The 24,234-nt window shown below is 38.0% G+C and overlaps 1 protein-coding gene across 2 annotated transcripts in view; it reads left to right on the forward strand.

The window, feature by feature from the left end:
- Window positions 1-24,234, forward strand: part of SOS1 (sodium proton exchanger, putative (NHX7) (SOS1)) — a 299,664-nt gene that overhangs the window by 19,028 nt on the left and 256,402 nt on the right. For both annotated transcript variants that reach the window (XM_089796759.1, XM_089796760.1), the window contains exons 9-10: window positions 8,006-8,058; window positions 8,152-8,217. In XM_089796759.1, the coding sequence (XP_089652885.1) occupies window positions 8,006-8,058; window positions 8,152-8,217 (119 nt within the window). The remainder of the gene's footprint in view (window positions 1-8,005; window positions 8,059-8,151; window positions 8,218-24,234) is intronic.

Below are 24,234 nucleotides of genomic sequence, written 5' to 3' on the forward strand. Positions count from 1 at the left end.
TTGTGAGAAAAACCTAGACACTCGATCCGCATAAAATAAAATGATGCACACAACATAAACATCGGAAATCTCAGTAGCTCGAAGTAAAATCATTTTCGATTGAAAGGGTATCTGCCTGAAACGTTATGGACGTGATGCTCATTATATAGATCCAAGACTGGTTTAAGAGTACATCGTTGGTGGAAGACATATTGCAAAAGAAAGAAAATACAAAAATACACACGCTTTTCCAACATTGATAACGTAAATATTATCCGAGTTCTCTATTCCGCACAGACATCGCCAATAGAAAAGTAGAAGGTCGCGGTATGATAAAGAAAACCGATTCTTTAAAAAAAAATCCGAAGTTTCAAAAACAAAAGATTTCTCTTCTCATTCACGACTTTCATAAGGTGACTTCTTGGCTTCTGCAGGTTCAAAATTATAAACTATTCGAATTCCCCAAAAGTTTAAATGAATTAAATACATAAATTCTATTAAACATGCCAACAATAATCTCTTAAAAACAAGAATAATAAAGAAGAGAATAGAATTAGAAAATTAAATTTCGAAGATTATAATAATATAAATATTATAATCCAAACATTACTATAAAATACAACTTTTAAATTATTGGTGCCAAATCATGGTTATATTTAAATGAACATTTATAAACAATTATTAAAAATACTATGACAAAAGATAATTTAAAACCCTTTAAGATACGTTTTATATTTTAACTCATTTATTTTATTTAAATAACTCATGCAATTCCACGGGTGTATCCTGTTTCAAATTGCTAGGTCCTTTATCCGTCTGCCAGTGATGGTGATGCCCTGCCTAATTTTTTCTGACAATGCTTCAACCCCTTCGACATGCTCCCTGCAAGGAATTTCTCTGTAATTAAATTATAAATTATAAATAATCATAGTAGTTAACCTTTCATCTTAATTCCATGAATTTCGTGATTAACGATCAACTAACATGTCATCTTCACTTGAAATTCTAACGACTAACTATCTTACCATTTTGCCAAATTATATCAAATTAAATTGCCAATTGACTTCATGTGAACCTCAACATCTATATTTCAAGCTAGGTCAAAATTGGGATGTAACACCTATGGTAAAAGGCACAAAGTCCAATAAACCCTCTCAACTATGTCAAGGTCTCAGGTGTAGGCCACTCCGCAATCGCACGAATCTTATCTGGGTCCATGCGAACTCCAACACTAATAATATGTTCCAAGTAAAGTAACTATGTCATACCAAGAACACACTCGGACTCCTTGGCATATAAGGAAGCCCTATCCAATATACCCAAGATTGTATCCAAATGAACGACATGATCATCCCAAGTCTTGCTATAAATCAAAATGTCGTCAAAGAAGACCAACACAAACCTGCAGAGTTGATTGTGGAACACCCTGTTCATAGTAGACTGAAGGGTGGCAGGAGCATTGGTAAGACCAAAAGGCATGACCAAAAACTCAAAATGCCCATAGTGACACTTGAATGTTGTCTTCTCTATATCCTGCTCTCTAACCTAAATTTGATGATAGCTAGATCTCAAATCAATCTTCGAAAAATACTCAACACTATGCAATTCATCAATGAGCTTATCAATCCATGGAATGGGATACCAGTTTTTAATGGTCCTCTTATTCAACATCCGGTAATCAATGCACATCCGGAGGGTGCCGTCCTTCTTCTTCACTAGAACAACTGAAGAAGCGAATGGGGACTTACTTGGCCTAATATGCCCCTGATCTAGTTGCTCTCGTATGGTCTTCTCAATCTCATCTTTGAACCTCTTCGGATGGTAATAGGGAGTAATCATAATAAGCTTAGTGCCCTCCAACTCAATAATATGCTCAATCCCACGATCCGGTGGCCTACCTGGGGTTAAATCATTAAACACTTTGAAATGTTTAATTCTCAATTGCTAAATATCTAGATGATATTCCGCCTCCTCAATATTCTTTTGAGTAGGCATAACCCTGCACTCTACTGCCCAATCAATAATATCCTTATGACGAACCAAATGCTACGTGCACCTAAGGGAGATATATATCAGCTCATTATTACTGATTGCTTTAAGAACCTAGGGCTGCCCGTCCTTAATGAATCTCATCTCCATCTTCTCTGTACTCAAGTAGATATCCTTGAGTGTGTGTAATTAGGGCATACCAAGAACTATATTTGTCCCCCCCATGTCTACCACATAAAAATCTGCAGAGAGCATATGTATTAAGTTTCACAGGATGATCTATAATCATCTTGTTACACTTCAAGGTGTAACCATCTGCTACCTATACCCGTAGATTCTCAAAATCCTCCATCTGCATACCTCTCCTAGTAACCAAATGTGCATCAATAAAATTATGAGTAGCTCCAGTATCAAATAAAGCAACAATACCCTGACCAACTATGAGCCCACACATCTTGAAAGCTCCCTCCTTCCTCATATTGGATAAATAAGCTACCTTGAGGTTGGAATCATCCACCTCATCATCAACATCATCACTCTTATGTTGTTCTTGATCAAAATCCCCAAACTGCTCGTGAAACTTAGTACTGCCATCATCATTGTAGAACCACTCCATCATCCTATTTTTTCTCTTAGGCTTCATAGGACAGTCACAGTCGACATCATAAGGTCCCCTGTAATAGAAACACAACTTCCTCCTCAAATCATTAATTGTTTCTCGGTTCAAAGGTGCTGCAGTAGGACACTTACCTTCAGTTGTCTCCTCTCTTTGGGGAGGTATCCTATCATAGGAAGACGTAGTAGGCTTTGATGCAAACTTGCCTCTAGGTGTAGAGGCCTCTAGATTATGGGCCTTTTTCATTGCCTCCTGCAATGAAGGGGGATCTAATGACTTAACCCACCCTCTAAGTGGCTCAACAAGACCCTCAATGAACAACATAACCCTCCTCTGCTGAAATATGTCATATACCATCACTGACAACCTCTAGAACTCATTGATGAATGCCTTCAAACCAGCTGTCTGTCGTAATTGAGCCAGCTTCCTAAAATAAACCTCAGGATCCTTCTTGTCAAAATGTTCTATCAACCTATCAACAAACTCCTAATGCAATATGATTTGATCATGATGGCGAGATACTAAACCATGATACCACCAATCGTGTGCAACTCCATCAAGATGTAGTACAACAAACCTGATGGCGTCCTCCTTAGTCATAGGACGCAAGGCAAGGTAGGTGTCGAGCTTGCGGACCCAAGCTCTAGAAGTCACTCTACCACTCCCATCAAAATGAGCCAATGTCATCTTACCAGCTACCTATTGGAGCTTAGTATACCTGGGCTGTTGTCTGTTAGTAGTAGGCCTGCCACTGGAATGCTCACGCTTCTGTGTCAGATATTTGTCAAAACTCAAGTTATCCTTTAATGCCTGAGGAAGAGCATCCCACTCAGGAAAATGAGTTAGTACATCATTAACAAATGGAGTGGCGTCAGAAGTAGTGCTAACTGTATCTAATTCAGGTCTCAAGAAGGTGGGTCTCTGTGGCTTGTCTTGAGCACCAATATAGCCTGTCCTATCCACCTTGTCATCCATCCTGACATGATCCTCGATTCTGTGCTTGTCATCAGCCTTGGGCCCTGTATCCACATGTGACCTATAGGAACCAACAAAAACATCTCGATCTCGCTCTATCTACCCCGATCCTAAGGCAAAGCTAACTGTTGCAAGGTATTAGACAACTGTTGGAGAACACTTGTCATCTGCTGTTGCCCGGCTGCGATATTCCTAAATGCTTGCAAGGCATATCTATCAACCTGAGCATCTGTAGCTCATTGCCCGATGCCACTAGAACCACTTGGACTACCCACCGAGCCAAATTGAATCTCCGGCTCTCCCTCTCCGAGGGGTACATTCTGATCGAGTCGGGTGTAGTGCATACCCGGCACAAACCTTCGATCACCATCCATATCTCAAGATGTAGAATAATAGAAATATCCCCTTGAAAATTCTAAGCACAATTCTTGCAGGTTGGTAGGAAATTGCTTTGAGACCACTGTAAAAACCCTTGGTCTTACCTTTGCAAGTTTTGATCAACTAATGAACAAATTTTCTTTTTTCTATTTCCAATTTCTTTTACTTTTTTTTAAGACTATGTTTTTGAATTCTTGCAAAGTATATGATGACACAAAGGAAGAACTCCAAACTATGTCGGATTTTATTGTCAAGAAAAATGCAAGTATCATAAAACACTAATTCAATACAACTTTTGAAAAAACGTGGTTGTTGTATATATTTGTAGGTGCTCCCAAATGTGTGTTGTAGGAGCCGCCAAATGATGAAATTGTATGTGCCGCCAACAACAAGGGATATGTCTGATGTAGCAAGAATATCCCACGCCTGCTACCTCTAACTCCCAACGCAACCAAGGAACTCACGTCTAGTGCAAATTCAGGAAATTTGACCCCAATTGTGTACGACCAGCAGGAAATGTCTGATGTCTGGCCTCAAACTGTCCATGGGTAGCTCACAAAATCACAAAGATTAAGCTCGACCCTTTCTTGGATGCTGTTATAGACCTCGTACTCCAACAACATTCCTGTTGTCTCCAAACTAAAACTCAGTCCACACGTTTTTCCCAGGTAATACATTTTCAGCTGTTATTCAAACCAAATCGAACTTCCTTTAATTGCCAACAGTAGCAATTAATACACCCTCAGAATATCCATCTCCTTAGTTACAATGCACACCATAGGAGAAACCGATAGTTGTTTCCTTAGCACAATTATCAAGAAAAAACTCAGTACTTCTTAAAAACCCTCAGACCAATGCAATGAGCAAGAAAAAGTATATTATTCAAGATGATCTCTCCTCATCAAAAAGCTGCATTTATAACACTAATTGAGCCATCCAGCTTCACTCTCACACTTTTTGCATAAAAGGCAACTTTATAATATAAAGTTATGACACTTTATAATATAAAGCACTATGATTGTTAAATGTGAGTTAAATAATTGTCAAGCCAACAAGCTCCCAAAAAGACTTTAATAAAGAAATCCCAAAGAGAGACCAAATATTCAGAACCAGATGACCATCTTGTTTGAACTATTCAATCCAAAAATAGTAACTGGCCAAGAGTGACTTACTAAAAATAGTAAGTCCGAAAATAGCAATCTCTTGACAAAGACCCCCAAATCTAGACATTAACTCACGAGGGTCACGATAATGCGCTGACAGACCCACATTCCAGAGACCTACTAAATTGGGGACATTACATTCTTGAGCTCGTATTTGTTGGTTTGAGGCATTTTTGCAAGTGCTACATCCTACTAAAGGACCATGATCTTTTTGTCAAACAGTTTTTCATATCTTTCAAGAAAAATATGTTTTTATGGGTTTTGCATGATTTCGCTCCGCCCCCCGCCCCCCTACCCCAAAAAAAATAAAAATAAAAAACTGTGGTTTTTCCTTTGTTGTGGATTTTCTATTTTTTGACGTTGTTTTTTAAATGTGGCCTTCTATTGGTTTTTCTCAAATCAAAGGTTTTAGATTTTTATTTTCAAAAGATTTTTTGTAAAATTGTGGTTTCTTGCAGCTTGTTGTGTCTCACCTAGGGTGAACAATGATCATTTGCAGAATTTGTTGATGATTTTTTTTATGAATGTGGCCTTTTACTGGTTTTTCTCAAATCAAAGGTTTTAGATTTTTTTTCAAAAGATTTTTTGTAAAATTGTGGTTTCTTGCAGCTTGTTGTGTCTCACCTAGGGCGAACAATGATCTTTTGCAGAATTTTTTGATGACTTTTTTTACAAAATTGTGGGTAGTGCTTCTTTTGACAATTTTTGACAAAACTGTTTTTTTTGATCTGTGAAGTTCTTTTGAAGCTGATCTTGGTGTATCTAGATAAAGGTAGTGATAGGTTTGTTCCCCGATGCCATGTTGGAAGGATAATGGTAAACTTGGTCATATCTAGAAGTGTTGCAGCACTAGGGAGGGTCTCAATAGAAGGCTGATGTTGCAGAGCATTTGAGCAGCCTTCTATGCATTTATGGGCAAATGACCTAAATATTATGTCACATCTTCTGGAGGGTAGTTAGATGGACGACCATTAAGGGAGGTTATAAATATAATATTGTTATAATGGTCATCTTGGCATTTAGAAACTTTATCCTTTGTCTTTAGTTAGTTTTAGGAAGTTTCCTTTATGTGGTTCATCTATATTCTCAATCGTTTCCATTATGGAAAGATTGTCTTTCATTCTCTATTTAAGGAGCCTTCATCTCCTTCGATGATAATCAATTCAATGAATTATCATTTCAGTATAAACCAATTGCAAAAAAAAAAACAATGTACAATGCTAGAATAGTTTGATTAAAAAATATTTGATATAAATATGAGAACTAAGTCAGATACATTTCTTACCAGCTTTCTAGTGTACACTCCCTTGGATAGAAAATGTATTGTTAGTGGTCCATCTGTCTGGTGAGATCAACCTAAGCGTTCATGATTCTATTATTTGCTTGAAACCCTAACGGTTAACCCCTACATCTACCCAATGATCTGGCCCTCAACTTGCTTGGTGCTGGATTTTTTTTGATTTTGGATATTAGCCTTCTGTTTGTAGTCTACGTTCACACCAATGTCTCCTTGTACATTTGAGGCACAAAACCCTTAAACAGAGATGATTGATTATGCTCTGCCAAATAACTTTTTGCTAGTATTTGCCACTCCAGACCTGATTGATTATGCTCTGCCAAATAACTTTTTGCAAGTAGTTGCCACTCCAGACCTGATTTTCTGATGAATATCATTTCTGTGTTTGTAACATAAAACTGTTAATAGTCTCAAACTCCTCTTGGATGTCCTTGGATTAGGTTAGTGCTGTTGCATGATGGTAGTGGTATTGATTTGTTCAGATGCCTATATCAATAGCTGTTGAAAATGTTAGTTGTTGTCCATATAAAACTCCCTGTAATCCATTATCACCAAGAGTTGTAGAAAAGGTGCAGTGCTGCTGATGGAGGACAATGAATGACCCAACACAAATGTCATGGAACCCTTTTGCTCAACCTGTATAGGAATGAAGGTTATAATGAGTGTTTGCAAGCAAAAATATAGAATTACAGTTAGAAAGCACCATGAAGGATCAGATTTAATAAGAGGTTTCACCCTAACCTTAGTTTTCTCTATAATAGAGCCCTTTTGAGCAGAAAGTACTAGTTGCAACAACGAATGATAGGAGCTCCAGAACTGTCCTCTCAATGTTGCCCAGGTCGGCTAAACACCCTTGTAAAAAGTGTATTGGGGGGCCAACCTCAGTAAGGGATACACATGACAACAAATATCCTTTTAGATCATCATCTAAGATCAATTTTCAAGTAGCAGAGCTGTCAGAAATAAAGGAACTACTATATTAGCATTCTTTTCTTAAATATAAATCATAGCATTATTGGTCGAAGTCACGATACATGTGGAATTCTGTCAAGAGCCCATCTAAGGATGTTTTATGATCCGTGCTCCACGAGTAGTGGTTCACAAGTAAGTATGCAACAAAGCTAACAGAGAAAGAAAACAATATAAAAATCAATATGGTCAATGACTTTACAGTGTAGACTAGAAATAATAGATGTTTTGCCATCCCTTCAATACAATATAGAAATTCTCTCTTTCTTTAGAGATAATATTGGGAATTTCCAAACCGAAGTTATAGGCATTTTTTTTATGTCATATACGTAAACAATCTTACAAAAACCTCTTAAGTTCTTGTGCTTGTGTATGTGTTTGTCTCATTTTTATTGTTATTTACATTGGTTAGGCAAACCTGCTTTTAGCTGTAATGACAATAAATTCTGTCTGTTGCACATATTCCAGAAGTTTAATGACCATGGCACTTTATAGAAATTTCATATTTATTACTCATGTTAAAAATAATTGCTGGTCTTTAGATAATTTCTGAGCTTTTGAATAATAGCCTATTGGTTATAAAAAATTAACTTCTATCTATTCTTGTACAAATCTCTTCCAATGACCCACTCGTTGCAGGCTGAAGATGCAGCTGAAGTATCTGGTGTCTTAACTGTCATGACATTAGGCATGTAAGATGATCAACTGTATTAGATTTGATTGACTTCTTGACTTATTCTCTTATCACCTTCTAGTATATATAAATTTTATTTTTCTTCTTGCAGGTTTTATGCGGCAGTTGCAAAGACAGCTTTCAAAGGTGAAAGCCAGAAAAGTTTACATCATTTCTGGTAAGCATTTATTATATTTGTAGAATTCATATTGTTGCCATCTTTCTTTGAGTATTGCTTTTCTTGTATTTTGGCTGGCTATGTTAAGGCTAAAATTGTTTTGGAATCTTATCATAGATAATTGTAGCACTTCTTTTAGTATTGTCACATTAGCTTCTCATTAAGGCTTCTCTAGTAGAACATACTAGATGAACCATACTAATCTAAAACTGAAAGGAAGCAAGGTATGTGCGAACACTTCCTACAACAATCTACGAAGAGGAGATAATGTGAATTTGTAAATCCCTAATAATTACACAAAATAAAAATGAAAACGTTTAATACCATAACGTTGATATATTTGAAGAAACCCTTTCGAGAGGAAAACCCCACTCTAAAGCACAACCCAATGGTACACTTGTACAATTACCCTGTTTCACGAGCTCACCACTTGACAATGTTGATAATTTCCCTATTGAAAACTACTCCCCAATCATCTTATTCATTGAAAAAGACAATCTTTTCAAAAGCTTTTAGAGGAATGGACAAAGCATGGACATCCAAATACACATGGATCACTTTCCCATACCTTGACAGGCAAAAGGACACTTGTATAATATTCCCCGCACACCTTACAATTATCATAGCATTCATCGTAGCTGATAGCCCTTACAGCCATAAGGGAATCCTTCATAATCAACTATTAATAGTCAATTCTCTTGCAGCCTATCATTACCTAGCCTGGGTGCTCACATCTTCATGCAAAGATGCCTCCAGACACCTGTCCAGGTGGTCACAAAATTGGTTTTTTGTGCTTTATATCTTATCATACTCACTGAGCTAACTTTGAGTACTAGTTACCATCACCAAACGAATGGACAGATTGAGATAGTGAACAAATGGGTGGAAGGCTACTAGAGGAACTATGTGGCAACACAATAGAATGCATGGATCCATTGGCCAAATCTTGGAGAGTGCTATTGCAACACCACCTATCACATGTCGATTTGGGTTTTGCCCCTTAAGGCACTCAACGGCTGTGAGGGCACTTCATTTGTGGATTTTGCATTGGGAGACAATAGACCATCTAAGGAAGAGAATTGGTTTCAAGAGAGTCAAGATATCCTTCGGTCCCTCAAGGATAATTTACAAGAAGCCCAAAATCAGAAAATGATATATGCAGACAGACACTAGTTTGAGCTTAGTTTTGAGCGAAGAGATTTGGTCTGTCTTCATTTGCAGCCTTACAAGCAACCCTCTTTGAAGAGGAGTGGAATAGAGAAGCTTTATCTTTGCTTCTATGGACCCTACCAAGGGATTTGGTGGATTGAAGAGGTAGCAATGAGTTGGAGCTTCTAGAGGATGGTAGGATACACAATGTGTTTCATATCTCTTTCCTCAAGAAGGCTCTTGGGAAAGGAGTTATACTTTTGAAGGAGCTTCAACCACTTAATGACAATGGAAAGCTTGCATTGGAACTTGTTGAGGTCATTGATTTCCAAAAGAGATCTTCTCAAATCCCATAAATCAAGGAGCATCTTGTTAGGTGGAAGGACTTGCCAGTTGAGGATGCCACACGGGAGAGTGTGCAGATTTTGGAGCATCGTAATCTAAAATTGCTTGTGGGCAAAGATTTCTAGAAATGGGAGACTATCTTGCCCCTCCTTATCGAAGACCCATTTTCTAATTTTGCTATTCGCTCATATAGTCCTCCATGAGCTAGTTAGCCTTGCAAGGGGGCCCAATTTGGTTGGTGCACTTGTGTGCCACCCTTCCTAACATAGAGCTTTTTCAATTTTGTTATTTGTGGCACCTATTTGGGTTAGCAGACTAGCTTGTTTAATCTACATTGGACTTCACATATGTATCAACTTTGGGATAGCTTATTCTCCACTGATTAACTTTGAATTCATTTTATCTTTGCAATTCTATAGTGGAATTCATTGGGAGATTACAATTTCAGAGGTTAGACATCCTCCCTAGTCTGTTTAATGTCACGGGTAAACTGGTTGTAATACATGCTACAAACGTAATGGAAGGACATAACACAAAAGTAAATGTAACGCAATGCTTTAGGAAACTAGCTTGCTCATTCCATTAATGTTTATCTCTAGTACATCACATCATAGTACCACGTAGACTAGGAATACATAAGACTGAATATGATCCCTTTCTCATTCATGACAAGCATACAAATAGTACTCGAAAGGTTGTGACTCAACTGTCACATCATAATGCCTTCGGTAATTGACTTCCTCACATATGATTAATTATTCTTGAAACATAATTTACTGAACAACATCATCCCTCCCAAAAAGAATGTCATCTCTTGATGATAGCAACGAAAATGGAGACAATGTTTTGCACTACATACATAAGAAAAGACAAACTAAGATGGAGACAAAGGAAGCCTCCTTGGAGCTGGTGGAGTTGTTGAAGGGTACAACTTTGCTTGCAACTGGTACATCTGTTGAGTTCGCACCTTCAAATCCTCTTCTACTTGCATCTGTGCCCCCATTGACTCTTTCAACATTACTGCAGTGTCCCTTAGCTCAACCTCTTTTCCCTCAGAGTCCTTTTTAGCCTCGACCATGTTTCCAACATGCACTTATCCTTGGTAGCTATCTCCAATTGAGTCACAAGTGTTGTTCGCTCTCTCTCCCACTTCGACTGTTGGGTGGCTAGCCATCTCCCGAGATTGCTTTGCTGCTATCCTATCCACCTCACTTTGTCGTCGAGCATAATAGGTGTTCCTGTACACTTGTGCTATCTTGTGGACCAGACTCAACTCTGCTCTCAACCACTCACTCCTATTTAGTCCACTCTTGCATCATCTCTGGTGTTTTTGTCACTGGCCATCTATGTGCCTCAAAATAAGTGTTGGAGGCAGTGGGACATCGAACTCGTAATAATGGAAGGACATGCTTCAACTCTTTGAGAATATCCTTTACGACTCTAGCTTGTGTGAAAACCACAACCCAACGAACTCTAGCTACCATTTCGAATAAATAGGCCTCCATATCTTCGTTGGGCATCTCCTTTGGTGACTCTATGGTTGGCTCCTTTTGTACCACTTGTACTATAACCTCCTCTATCTCTCTTGTATGACATCCTCCCTCTGTTGCATCAATGACTACATCAGGTGTTGCTACCTCTCCTTTGACACTGTCCAACTCCATGACATTTAAAGGAGGTTCCTCTCTTAGAGGTGACTGAATAGAAGGCCTTTGTGAGATTGGTGTGATCTTGAACCGCCACATCAAGTAGTTTGCATGTTCCTCTACTAGACGTCTTGGCTTGGATACTAGTCCTCTAGAAATCTCTCCTACCAGCTCAACCACACCCATGGATCTATCCCTCGCTAGCTCAACCAACAATCTCGTATCAATTTCCACCATAGCATTCGACCCGACCACTTCTAATTTGACTTGTGGCTCAAGTGGTTTGCTGCCCTTCATCTTAGTAATCTTCATAACCTCGACCTCCTTGGGTGTAGCTCTAGGTGGTGAAGGTTGAGACTTAGTGACTTCCTCTCCCACGGGAATCTTAACTATTGTCGTTTGGGTCATCTCCGATATCATCTAGGTTACCACCATGGGAGCTCTCTCTGTCATTACTACAGTCAAGGTCATATCAATGGGTGCCCTAACTTGTCTAAAAGAAGGAATGGGAGCGGTGTTGGTAGTAGGGGTCAAATGTGCGATAGTAGAAAGGATAGGCCGTGCAAATAATATTGGAGGCTCAATAACTATTTCTATCTCATCCTCTCCATTGACCTAAGTGCTATCTCTGTCTTCTAAGGAACTCTCACTATTTGATGTGGCTTGGTGTCCACTGTCCGTGTCTCCATGATCGTATCCTGAGTCAATCTCTTGCCTGAACCGCTTCTGGCCTGCAACCATCTTTGATCCTTGAGTTGTGTCTAAGTAGCGCTATTGCATAATGGGAGGTTCTCCTAGCACTGCAGGTGCTGGCTTGACCTCAAGTATGTCCTCGGGAATTTGTTTGTATGTTGTATCTAGGAAGAACCCTATAGCATAATGTGGCATGAGAAGGTTTTGTGCTGCAAGGTCATAATTTTGTGCATGCATTTAAATAATAATCCTGCCCAGTCATACGCCCTACCATCTTCTAATTTGTTTATAAGTGACATATGGGGAAGGAGATACTCTGAGGCATGGCTAGATCGTGTGAACCTTCTCTTGACCACATCCATAAGGCTTCGCTAGTGCTCTTCTTTGACAAAGGACTTCTTCACTCCTCTTCTTTTGACAGATTTCCTGATAGAATCTTTCTCTGCTTGCGGGAGGTCCCTACATACCAGTTGTATATAAAATCTTTTACCTCCAGAGTCATTTTCTTTGTCTTCAGATCAATCTTGTGCCCCTTTCCAGGTATGTCAAATACCCTTGTAAATTCTGTGGTTGTGAATGAAATCTGGATGTCACAACTGAGGTAGGAGACTTTGCTGATTTTTGAGTGCCAATTATATGTCTTGATCATTGCATGCAGGGGTGCTCAAAATCCTTAATACACAAAATGGGCATTTGAATGACCCACTGAACCTGAGCTCTTCTTGAACTTTATTTTATCAGATCACTCTCCCGCATCTCCTACCACCACTTCCTACATTCTAACCCATTCAGGCCTTCAAATGTTATAGTTTGCGGGGTCACATGATCCTTGGAAGACGCTATAGGCTCCATTGCTATTTTCGATCAGATTTTCTTGATTCCAAAATCAATTGCCCCTACAACTCAAACACTAGAGGGTAGAACCTGTGCATTCTTTGTCATGCTACTACTTGAACCTAAGCCACTTGTTTGCAAATTTTCCTTCCAAGTGCGTTTCCTTGCTAAATTCATAACTGTTTCTTTGTTGTTTCAAGATGGAAAAACCGTTAGGGTTTTAGTATTTCTGTACGGTGCTTATACTTTTAGCTGGCTTCCTTCCACTTCCTATGACTAAGCCCCACTTTTGTACGATGTTATTCATGGCTTCAATTTATTTCCTGTGCTTTTTCACTTCTCGTTTCCAACTCCCTTAGCTTGTGCGGCTTTGTTGTAGGTGTATACAACTTTGCACCTATTTGTTGAATGTTGTACTTATCTTAGGCTCTTTACTGTATGGTATTGATTTTTACGAAAAATAGCCACCTCCGTGCATGCGTTTATTGTTCCTTCACTATGTGGCTTGGTCATGGTATTTGAGATTTCAGCCTTCAGCTAAAATTGTTATGCCTTGAATGGAATCTAGTGCCTTCTAGGTCCTTTGTTCCTTAAAATTTCTTTCTTCTAATTGCTGTTCTAAAGTGAATGCCTTAATGATCTTTCCAAAACTCTTCGTTGTGTGGCATGCCGTATGGCTTGAAAGCCCTTTCTTTGTTTGGCGTTGGTAATGAATTTCACTCACCTCTCGTGTTGTTCGCGCTTTGTCTACTTCCCTCGTGCACCTCTATTTGCATTTTTTCTTGTGCCGGTAGCCTTACCAAATGTTCGTAAGGTGCAATTTCTTATCTCCTTTAAAATCCTTATCGTGTGGTGTTTATTGTGCACTTGGCAGTTTGTTCCTGGCCCTTATTGTAATATCTTGTTCTAGAGTTGCGTTATGAAGTCCCTGTATTTTTAGTATCTCCAATCAAACCTCAACCTGTTACACTTATTGCCATACAATGGAAAGTCCACACAACATCCGTACGGTGAATACAATGTCTGTACGGTATGGATTTGGGGACCGTACGATAGGCTATTAGAATGTTTTTGTTTTAGGGATACGTTTGTGCTTTGGTTAGAAGATACCATATGCTATTTTTGCTCTAGCCATTTGCATGTTGTTTTCTTTGTCACTTTATTTTCCAGTTTTCCAACAACACCCTGTAGTATGCTTCAAGTAGTCTTGTCGCGTACTTCAGGTAGTCTGGTCGTGTGCTCTAGGTAGTATCCCTCAATGTTTCGGGTAGCCAGTGCTTCATGTTGTTCTCCCTTAGTACTTCGATTAGTCTTTCCCAATGCTTTTGGTAGTCTTCCTCAATGCTTTGGGTAGTCTTTTTCAATTCTTCAGTAGTCTTCCTCAATGCTTCGGGTAGTCTTGTTCAATGCTTCACTAGTCTTCCTCAATGTTTCGGGTAGCCAGTGCTTCAGGTAGTTTTCCCTCAGTGCTTCGGGTACTCCTTTATGCTTCAAGTAGTCTTCCTCAATGCTTTGAGTAGCCAGTGCTTCAGGGAGTTCTCCCTCAGTGCTTTGGCTAGTCTTTCTTTATGCCTTAGGTAGTCAGTATGGTTCAAATCAGAAAGACAATATGGCCATAGGGCCTGAGGGTGATGAGAGGTGTCCGTATGACTGGTTGGAGATGGCCGCACGATATGGAGCAAAATGGTCATACAGTTTATGTGCAACACAGACAACTGTACAATATTGATTGAGGTGTTTGTACGGTTTGAAATGCAGTCGTATGGTGAAATCTGGGAGTTATGCTGATGGGTACGAAAGTTGCAGAGGGTCTTCGGGGGTGATGGGTTGAGATGTACTTTGAGATGCCAGAACAAAGTGAATATATTTGCCAGAAATGCCAATTAATGCTAGTACAAATATTGAAATCCAATCACAGATATATAGATATATGTATTTGCAAACAAAGATTGTGCGCGTAATTGCTAGATCCGAGCAAGTAATACAGACATGGAGTAGGGTGAGGGTTGAATCCCACCGAAACCATATTAGCCAAGTAGGGAAGATCTTTCACCTCTGAAATGGTGAACAATACTGAACTCCAATAGGAATTTGCAATACAAAGAAATAATCCAAATCACATGACAATAGTACCTACATGTGCTTAAATACCCTTCGGAGGAACTTGCGAGAGTTTACAAAAATAGCCGACAACAACCCCTATGGAAAAAAAATGAAATAAAAATGGATTCGAGATATACTAAATCAAAATATTATTAACTTGGGTCCTGTATTAATTAATTAAAGTAACTAATTAAAGGTCCTTTTATTATATTATTTAAATTTTGGGACCAATTAATTAATTAGTTAAATTAAATTATTACATTAAAATTTAGGGACATGACACTTACGGTCTATGTACCACAATTGTTTTTAATGAAAATTGTACGGTGTCTCTTTCGATTATACGTTGTCTCTCCTGATCATACGATGTCTTTACGAAATTCCCCTTCAAAATATTTTACATCATTCTCCCAATTGCCATACAATATTCTTGGACCCTAGAGGCCGTATTGTGTGCTTTGGGGCCATACAATAGGCTTTTTGGAGACCGTATGATCTTTGACTTCCTTCTTTTATAAGGTCTATGCAGTCGCTCACTTATGCTTTTGTATATCATAAGAGTTTATTTATTTATTATTCATGTTTGTCTAAGTCTAAATTATTTCACTTATCCGAGTGTGGGTCTTTATCTCTTGGATGGTCAGCTCTCTCCTAGTAAATCTTCAGCTTCAAACCTATTTACGGTGTCTGCTATAGCCTTCTTGTCTAATGTCCATAATTTGATTGCCTTGTTATCGCCCACCTCTCTCACTTTGTAAGGCCTGAATCATTTCAACTTAAACTTGCTCGACTTTATTTCATTTTTACCATTGTATTTCAATACCAATTCGTCTAGGACAAATCGAGCGTGTTGAAGGTGCTTGTCGTGTCATGCCTTGCGTCTCTGTTGAGATACCTTCGTGGTCTGCTGCACCATCTCTTGGAGACCTACGATCTTTGACTTCTTTTATAAGGTCTATCGGTCCCTCGCCTATGCTTTTGTATATCATAAGAGTTTATTTATTTATTTTAATTTTCTTCCTAAGTCTAGATTAATTCGCCTATTTGGGCGTGGGCTATTATCTCTTGGACGGTCAGTTCTCTCTTGGTAAATATTTAGCTGCAAACCATTCACGGTGTCTACAATCTCCTCATCCAAAGCCCATAATTTGATCGAAGTGTCACTTCAACTTAAACTTGCTCGACTTAATTTTCTTTTTATTGTTGTATTTCAATAACAATTGGCCTGGGATAAACCAAATGCGCTTAAGGTGCTTTTCGTGCCACCCCTTGCATCTCTGTTGAGCTACCTTCGTGGTGCACCGTGCCTTTAGTCCCTGTTCGTCCAATTTATTTAAGTTGTATAATCTTTCCCGAAGACTTTTCATATCTCCAAGCTTGTTTTCAATCTGTATTCAGAGGCCAGGGACCATAAATTCTGCCGGAACTATAGCCTCCTGCCCAAACATTAACTGGGACCTTGTCCCGTTGTTACTTTGTAAGTTGTACAATGTGCCCATAGTGTGGACAATAACTTTTCCTCCCTGCCTGCTTGCTTTGCCCCGCATGATTTGTATATTACTGATACCAGGATCTTGTTGGTTGCCTCTGCTTGGCTATTGGCTCGTGGGTAGTATGGACTTGACAAGGAATGAAAATTTTTAAATTCTGTTCTGAGTAGCCGAATGACATGGTTGATGAAGTGACCTCCCTTGTAATCGATCAACTTTGCTGTACTTGTGTTCGAGTTATCTGGCAATGCTTGTGCCTCCATCCACTTTGTCAGATATTCGGTTGTTGCTGCAACATACCGACATCTCCAAGCCCAACTTGCCTTTAGAGGTCCCACGAAGTCTAAGTCCCAACACTCAAACAATTCTTGTGCTTGTGAGAGGTTGAGTGGCATGAAATCTCTTTTCAAGGGTTCCCCACTCGCTAACAAGTATTGCAACTAACCACCCACTCCTTGTTTTCGTTGTACAGGGTATGCCCTAGCCGTACCGGGTGTACTTTCGGTCTCATTGTATGAGGTCCCATATGCCCACCTTCTGACCTTCATGAGCTTCCATTAGGAGACTTTGTACTTCTTCCTCCATAACACACCTTCTCAACGCTTGGTCAAGGCCCATTTTATACAATTGATCAATTGAAACTTTCTACTCTTCAGTACTTGCTTCCGTTGCTCACCTAGTGGCATGTCTCTTGGAAACTGTGAGGTTGACAGATATTCCCAATACTTTTATACCACTTTGGAAGAATAGTAATACCAAATGGGTGTGCGTTTGGGAAGCCATCATTAATTCCCTTTGGTAGCTCCCTCGACTTGATCCAAGAGAGTTGATTTGGGATGACGTGGCTCTTTCCAAGCCACACAATGATGGTGAAGGTGAATTCTTAAAGTGGCAGTGACCATCTTCTCACCCTCCCTTGTATGATAGGTTTATTCACTAGGTACATTAGTGCCTAGTGGCCCACATAGAACGTAAACGGTGTTGCCAACAAATAGTTTCTGAACTCCAGCACAACATACACCATTTCAAGGGCTTCTTGCTCCATTGTACTATAGTTCTTGACTCTCGACAATAGTTTGGTCGCGAATAGAAGGAATGGTCCCGATTGTGATCATCCTTCTGTGGCAAAGTTTCATTGATTGCAAAGTTTGAAGTGTCTACATGTATGTGGAATTCCTTATCCCAGTTGGGATACGCCAGGATTGGTGCCCCCAGGAGTTTGGTCTTCAATGCGTCTCTTGCTCTATAACCCAAATATAGGGTTCCCCTTTCTATGTCGCCTGTCGAGGGGGTGGGATATTTGGGCAAAATTCTTTATAAACCGTTTGTAATAGTCAATGTGCCATAGGATGATTTTACCCCGGATATATCCATGGGAGCCTCCATCTCGATTATTACCTGTACTTTGTCAGGGGCTCTCTTTAATCCTTTCTTACATATGATGTGACTTAAGAGCTTGCTCTATGGAATCATAAATCTGCATTTCTTGTGGAATCATAAATCTGCGTCAAGTACAGATCAGACATTATTTTTTTGCTCGAAAACTTGATAGGTGGGAAAATTATGGGGCATGCTGACTCTAATACCAATGTAAGGTAGGAGGATGATTTGAAAAATATTAAGTATCACATAAAGTAATGTATTTGAACAATAATCTATTTGAATAGTTGGTCCATTAAATTGCTGAAATGATGTATTCGTTATCATTCTATATAAGTATAAAATACAAATAGATGAGAAAAATGATCTGGCAACCAACTTAATGAATGAAACACCTACGACTTAACCACCACAAATAACTTTTTCTTAATTATGCCTAACAAGTATTTTATCAATTGGTTATAGTACCCCGCAATTTGTTTGCAAATATTATTTAAAATTTCCTCTTTTAGCTTTACATCTTGAGCACACTCAAAAGTTAATTGCACTACTGTACAATATAAGCAATACAACCAAATAAAACTTGTAACTTCCAAAGATTGTAAATTCTAGTCCAGTGAAGCATGATTTTGTAGGACAAAGACAGGTTTTATATGAATGCTTACTGATGATCGCAGTTTATTTATAGAATTGCAAATTGAAATTACAGACTGTTAAGATACCACCACAAAAGGGTCTGTAAAGTACCCTGTTATAAAAGAAATGGCAGTAGAATGTTTACTGCTATATCTGATAAATTGAGTGTTAAGGTAATTAGATTTATCTAATGATCAGAGATAATTTTTTCTATGATTTCTTTTATATATGGAAGTATAACTGTGCTTGTTTATAATTGGGTTCTTATGTTATACTCAAGGAGTTATTTTAATCTAATATTATCTGCAACTGTAAGTACCGTTATACAGAGCATATAATAATGAATGGTGCCAAGGAGCTGTCAGTTATTACTGCGCTTTATACACTTAGAAGACATGAATGTTATTGTGTTCGGCTGTGTTATAAAACACAGGTTTGACCTGCACTATATATGTGACGAGGAGTCACCAGCCAATGGGGTGACTCCAACATGGAGTCACATCCCATCGGGTTGTGATTCTCCACGTCACTCCCTTTTGAAAAAACAAACAAATATAATATAACTGCCGTTGACTTTGACTGAAATGGAAAGTTGGTCATTGATCTTTATATTACTATTTGTTTAGACTTTCAACCAATTTGTTTTATAGAGCAGTTGGTCAACATGAAGATTAATTATTATTGTTGTATATTACAGGGGATATCAATTTGCAATATATATATAAAACAACTAATTTTAGTATACAATAATAATAATATACAAGTATACATTACACACATAATATTTATCCCCTTGAAACTACCCTAACATTAACACTCCCTCTTAGTTAGGGAGGATAAATACATGACCATATATTACCTCAATGTAATATCTTTGATAAGAAGATATTCAACATTTTGATATCATATTTGATATCATGAGTATTTGCCTTCAGAATATCAACAAATGATATTCACCATCACCAAATACTTTGAGTAATGATATTGGGAGTAATGGCCTTGTGAATGTCATCTCATATGACATTCACCATGTACTATTTGAGCAATGGCATCCTGAATGTCGAGTTGCAAGATATTCACCAAGTACTATGAGTAATGGCCTCCTAAATGTCAAGTTGCAAGATATTCATGAAGTACTGTGAGTAATGGCCTCCTAAAAGTCATCTCATATGATATTCACCAAGTACTTTGTATAATGATCTCCTGAACATCAAGTTGCTTAACATTCCACATGTACTCAAAATGTTCATAAGGTATGTGCACATGCATTCTCATAATGCTTACCATATGAACATTCACCATGCAAAGTATAATCTATCATGATTTGCATAGACATTGTTGGCTGGATATTTTGCAATCGACAGTTTTGGGTAAATAGGATGACCGGCCACAACGTGTGAGACAGAGTCTCTCCTACCTTAAAGGGAAGGCTTTCCTTCTCACCATTCCTTGGATCAACTCAAGATAAGAAAGAAGTTGAGAGATTTTGTAAAAGGGTGTTACCAATATTCTTTCCTCTTAACTTTTAGGAAAGAATCCACTTACTCGTGGAGTGAGTAATGGGCAAGGTGAAATCTCTAACTACACTTTTATCTAAAAGCTGAGAACGGTCATATCGATAAACCAACACTAACTCAAAGGCTAGTTGAAAATGTACCAATTTGGCTCTAAGTCCGTTCGTAATTCTATATAAATAAGCTTTACTAACAGGGCACAAAGACCTCCAAAAGTTAAGATATCTTAACTATTTTGTGAATGAAGAAAGAAATATAAGCTACAGACAAAGTGTCTAACTATATATCTCCACAATTGCTCCTAGTCAAAGCTCTGGCTCCAATTGCTTCTTAACTCTTTTTACATTCAATTATCAAGTACACAAGATTATATGAATCAAAGATAACATATGCGAATTACATACAAAGCTTCTAATTCACACAAGTAACAATCTCACTCAATCAAAGTTAAGTCTCAATTGCTCCTTTGTATTCACTTTTCTCTCAAAATAGTGCTACACAAACAAAGTTCTGCTGACACAATTTTTCCAGAGCTCTCTTACATACAATAAAAGATGATTTTTACAATGAGGGGGCACTTATTTATATAGGCAAAGGAGTTTAGAAAAAGATGGAAGAAAAAGTGGGAGCAACTCAACTAACTTTGACCAAGTCTAACTAGAAGAGAAATCATTGGGTTACATGCAATTGCACATGCAACTAGCCTTACATGTAATTACATCTTTTCATGTAATGCATCCTCTTTGATCTACAAATAGAAATAGAAACAAAATCACAATCTTAAAGATTGTTCTTTAGTGCCGTGAATTGGATGATAACATCACGCACTATAGGAAGATAAAAAATTTCCATTGTCTTTGATATTGCCTCTATTCTTATTGCATCTGGATATGCTGATTGCACAACTGTAGAATTTTCTGTTAGAGAATCTAGCAAGTGTTTTGTTGAAGATTTATACAGGACAAAATTGTTCATCGTGTGAGAATCAAATCCTCAGAATCTAAATCAACATTGATCTTGATTGTATATTCGGAACTTTCTCTTTCAACTGCAATCAGATTACCATGTTTGTCAAGAATCTGACATCCCATTTGTTCTAAATCACATGTGATTTCTATTTCAATCCTCTGACAATCAGCAAGAGCTGTTTGCAACTTTGTAACCAGTTTTCTCAATGTTTCTTTTTTATAACCCATAAGCCCTTAATACCTGAAGAACATCTCACAAGATGGAAGAATGTCAGATGTAACCTTAGCATCTAAATCAAATTTAGCAATCTCATCCCAGTCATTGAGAATGTCCTTCAAATTATTTGCTTCTTGAATCAAGGAAAAAATCCAGCCTTGCTACATTTCATTCATATCTTTGATATGTATAAGAACTGTAAATGTTTCTGTAATAGGTCGAACCCCTTCAGAGATGACTTCCCCTATCGAAGACTTGGCGGCTTCAATCAATTTTCTTTCCTTGAATTTGCCATTAGAGAATCTAGCAAGCGTTTTGTTGAAAATTTATACAGGACAAACTTGTTCATCATGTGAATACGAAATCCTCAAAATCTAAATCAGCATTGATCCTGATTGTATATTCTGAACTTGCTCTTTCAACTGCAATCAGATTACCATGTTTGTCAAGAATCTGACATCCCATTTGTTCTAAGTCACATGTGATTTCTGTTGCAATCATCTGACAATCTCCAAGAGCTGTTTGCAACTTTGTAACCAGTTTTCTCAATGTTTCTTTTTTATAACCCATAAGCCCTTAATACCTGAAGAACATCTCACAAGACAAAAGAATGTCACATGAAACCATGGCATCTAAATCAAATTTAGCAATCTCATCCCAGTCATTGAGAATCTCCTTCAAATTATTTGCTTCTTGAGTCAAGGAAAAAATCTAGCCTTGCTACATTTCATTCATATCTTTGATATGCATAAGAACTGGAAATGTTTTTGTAATAGCTCGAACCCCTTCAGAAATGACTTCCCCTATCGAAGACTTGGTAGCTTCAATCAATTTTCTTTCCTTGGATGTTTGAGACACAATAACAACACTCTAAGAAGATTGTTGTTGAATGACTTCATTTAGGCGAGCAACCTCCTATTTGAGTCGATTCTTCTTTTTCCATAATTCATGATTGCTTTTTGACACATTAGCTAATGCATCTTGAGCATCTTGCAAACAACTCAAACGTGACTGCTTCCCGATTTCTACCTTAGTGAACTTGTAACTAGAACGGGTAAGTTCTTCAACAGGTTAGTCCACTAGTGGCTCAACAACTTCTACAAACTTGGTTTTCTCCGAATCAACTAAGATCCTTGAAACAATCTTATATTTCAAAGATTTGGAATTAGTTTTCTTTATAGGGAGATTATTCAGAGGTATAACCACTTTTCTTCTCTTCATTGTGATCTTGCTCAACCATGAAGGCAAGCTGAAACTTTCATTTGTGGAAACAAGTATAGTGGAGACCATTGGCATTGATCCTGATTGTATCTCTGTTGTGACTGAACAAGATTCAATTTGCATAGTTGAATTCATAGGAGCATGATGAGAGGTTTCTATCATGAATAGCTCAAAACCTGTCAGAGATGTATCAAGTTGAGAAACTTGACCCTTTGTAAGAGTTGGAAAGTCTTCAAACACACTCCCCAAATGTTTATGTTGTTCATTTGCTAAAATGAGAGGAGCGACCGAAGAAATAGGAAGAGCAGCATGTTGACTTCTGAAACTGGAAAGGAAGGTGTGAAAACAACAGAAAATGAATCCACATCATCATCTATCTCATCCAGAAAAGGTGCTTCATACATGGATGGTGCATCAGTCTGTACAGGTCTCGGATGAGATATGATCATAACTTCCCCTTCTTCTTCCTCATCTTCTTCATCTGATTCTGTCTTTAATTCCTCCGCTAACTTTGAATTGGTTTAGGGATTTGGGATGATTTGGACCCCTTTCCGCCCTTTAGCTTGATTTTAAGAGTCTTCTTTGCATAAGAAGAAGAAGCTCCATCTTTACCTGTTATTTCCAGTTAAGATTTCTTTTCAGGAGGACCAAAACTCCCACAATCCAAATCCAATTTCGGATTAACCCTTTTGAGGCCTTTAATTTTCAGCCACTTGTTGGTGTTTGCTAAAATGGATTGAAATCCATCAAGAATGGATGTACCTTCCTTCTGCTACCATTGAATGAGAAAAGGACATCTTTTATCGAAACCTACTTGATAAAATTCGGGATCAAGAACATTGCCATCATCTTCAATTTGGAAATTCGATGGGATCTCAAGCATGTTAAGATCAATGATTTGTTGCAAAGTTAATCTGCAGTAATCCATCTTCATTATATCAAGTTCAATTTGCATGTCAATCCAAACATACTCGATGCGATGAACATGTGTGAAAGCCCTCTTGATTTGAGAATTCATCTCTCTATAATCAAAGTCAAATCTGGCTTTGAATTTCTTCAAATTGATCACTTGCAATTCTGCTTCCATATTTTTTGCTTTATGTAAAAAATTTGATTAAATAGTTGCCAATTAACAAGGGTTTGGTAGAAAAAAATACCAAAACCAGGTCTATGTAAAGCATGTTGATCAGGCTGAACTTCCATGAGTTGTCTAGCTAATTCCATAAGAATGATCTCATGAGTAGCATACCTAGGTAAGATATACGACTCATCTTTAAAGTATCCAACTGTCAAGTAAGTAAAAGTTGGAAACTGGATAAAGATACAACCGTACTGATTTACCTTTTCCCAAGCTTCATCAGATACCCTTTTGATGGATAAATGTCTAGCAAATAGACACTGGAAATGCCCAAAGAAAGCATCTTGAACTCTTTTGAAATGAAACTTACTATTAGCCAAAGTGATCTGATCATAGTAATCCCAAACTGGAATTTGCAGACGATCTCCTTTGGTTGAGAGTCCAGAGAAAGATCCCATGGCAGCAACAATGTAAACAAGGTAGGAATTCATGTAGAAAGACATTGAAATTCCTACATTGAGCAACTGTTGACAGAATGCAGAGCTAATCAATTATCCCCAAAAGATATGTTATTTGTTCTCCATGATCTAGAAGATGAATTTATACATCCATGGTTCAAAATCGGTGATATCTTTAAGACCACAAACCCTGCTGAGAAGAATGATAAGATCTTTGTACTCTTACTTGAAATTAGAGCTGTGAATGGTTTTTGGCTATCTGGAGAAGTTGCTTCTTTTGGTATC

This window comes from Cupressus sempervirens, chromosome 8, assembly GCF_028749045.1.
Source record: "Cupressus sempervirens isolate cs-2001-9-10 chromosome 8, ASM2874904v1, whole genome shotgun sequence".
Taxonomy (NCBI): domain Eukaryota; kingdom Viridiplantae; phylum Streptophyta; class Pinopsida; order Cupressales; family Cupressaceae; genus Cupressus; species Cupressus sempervirens.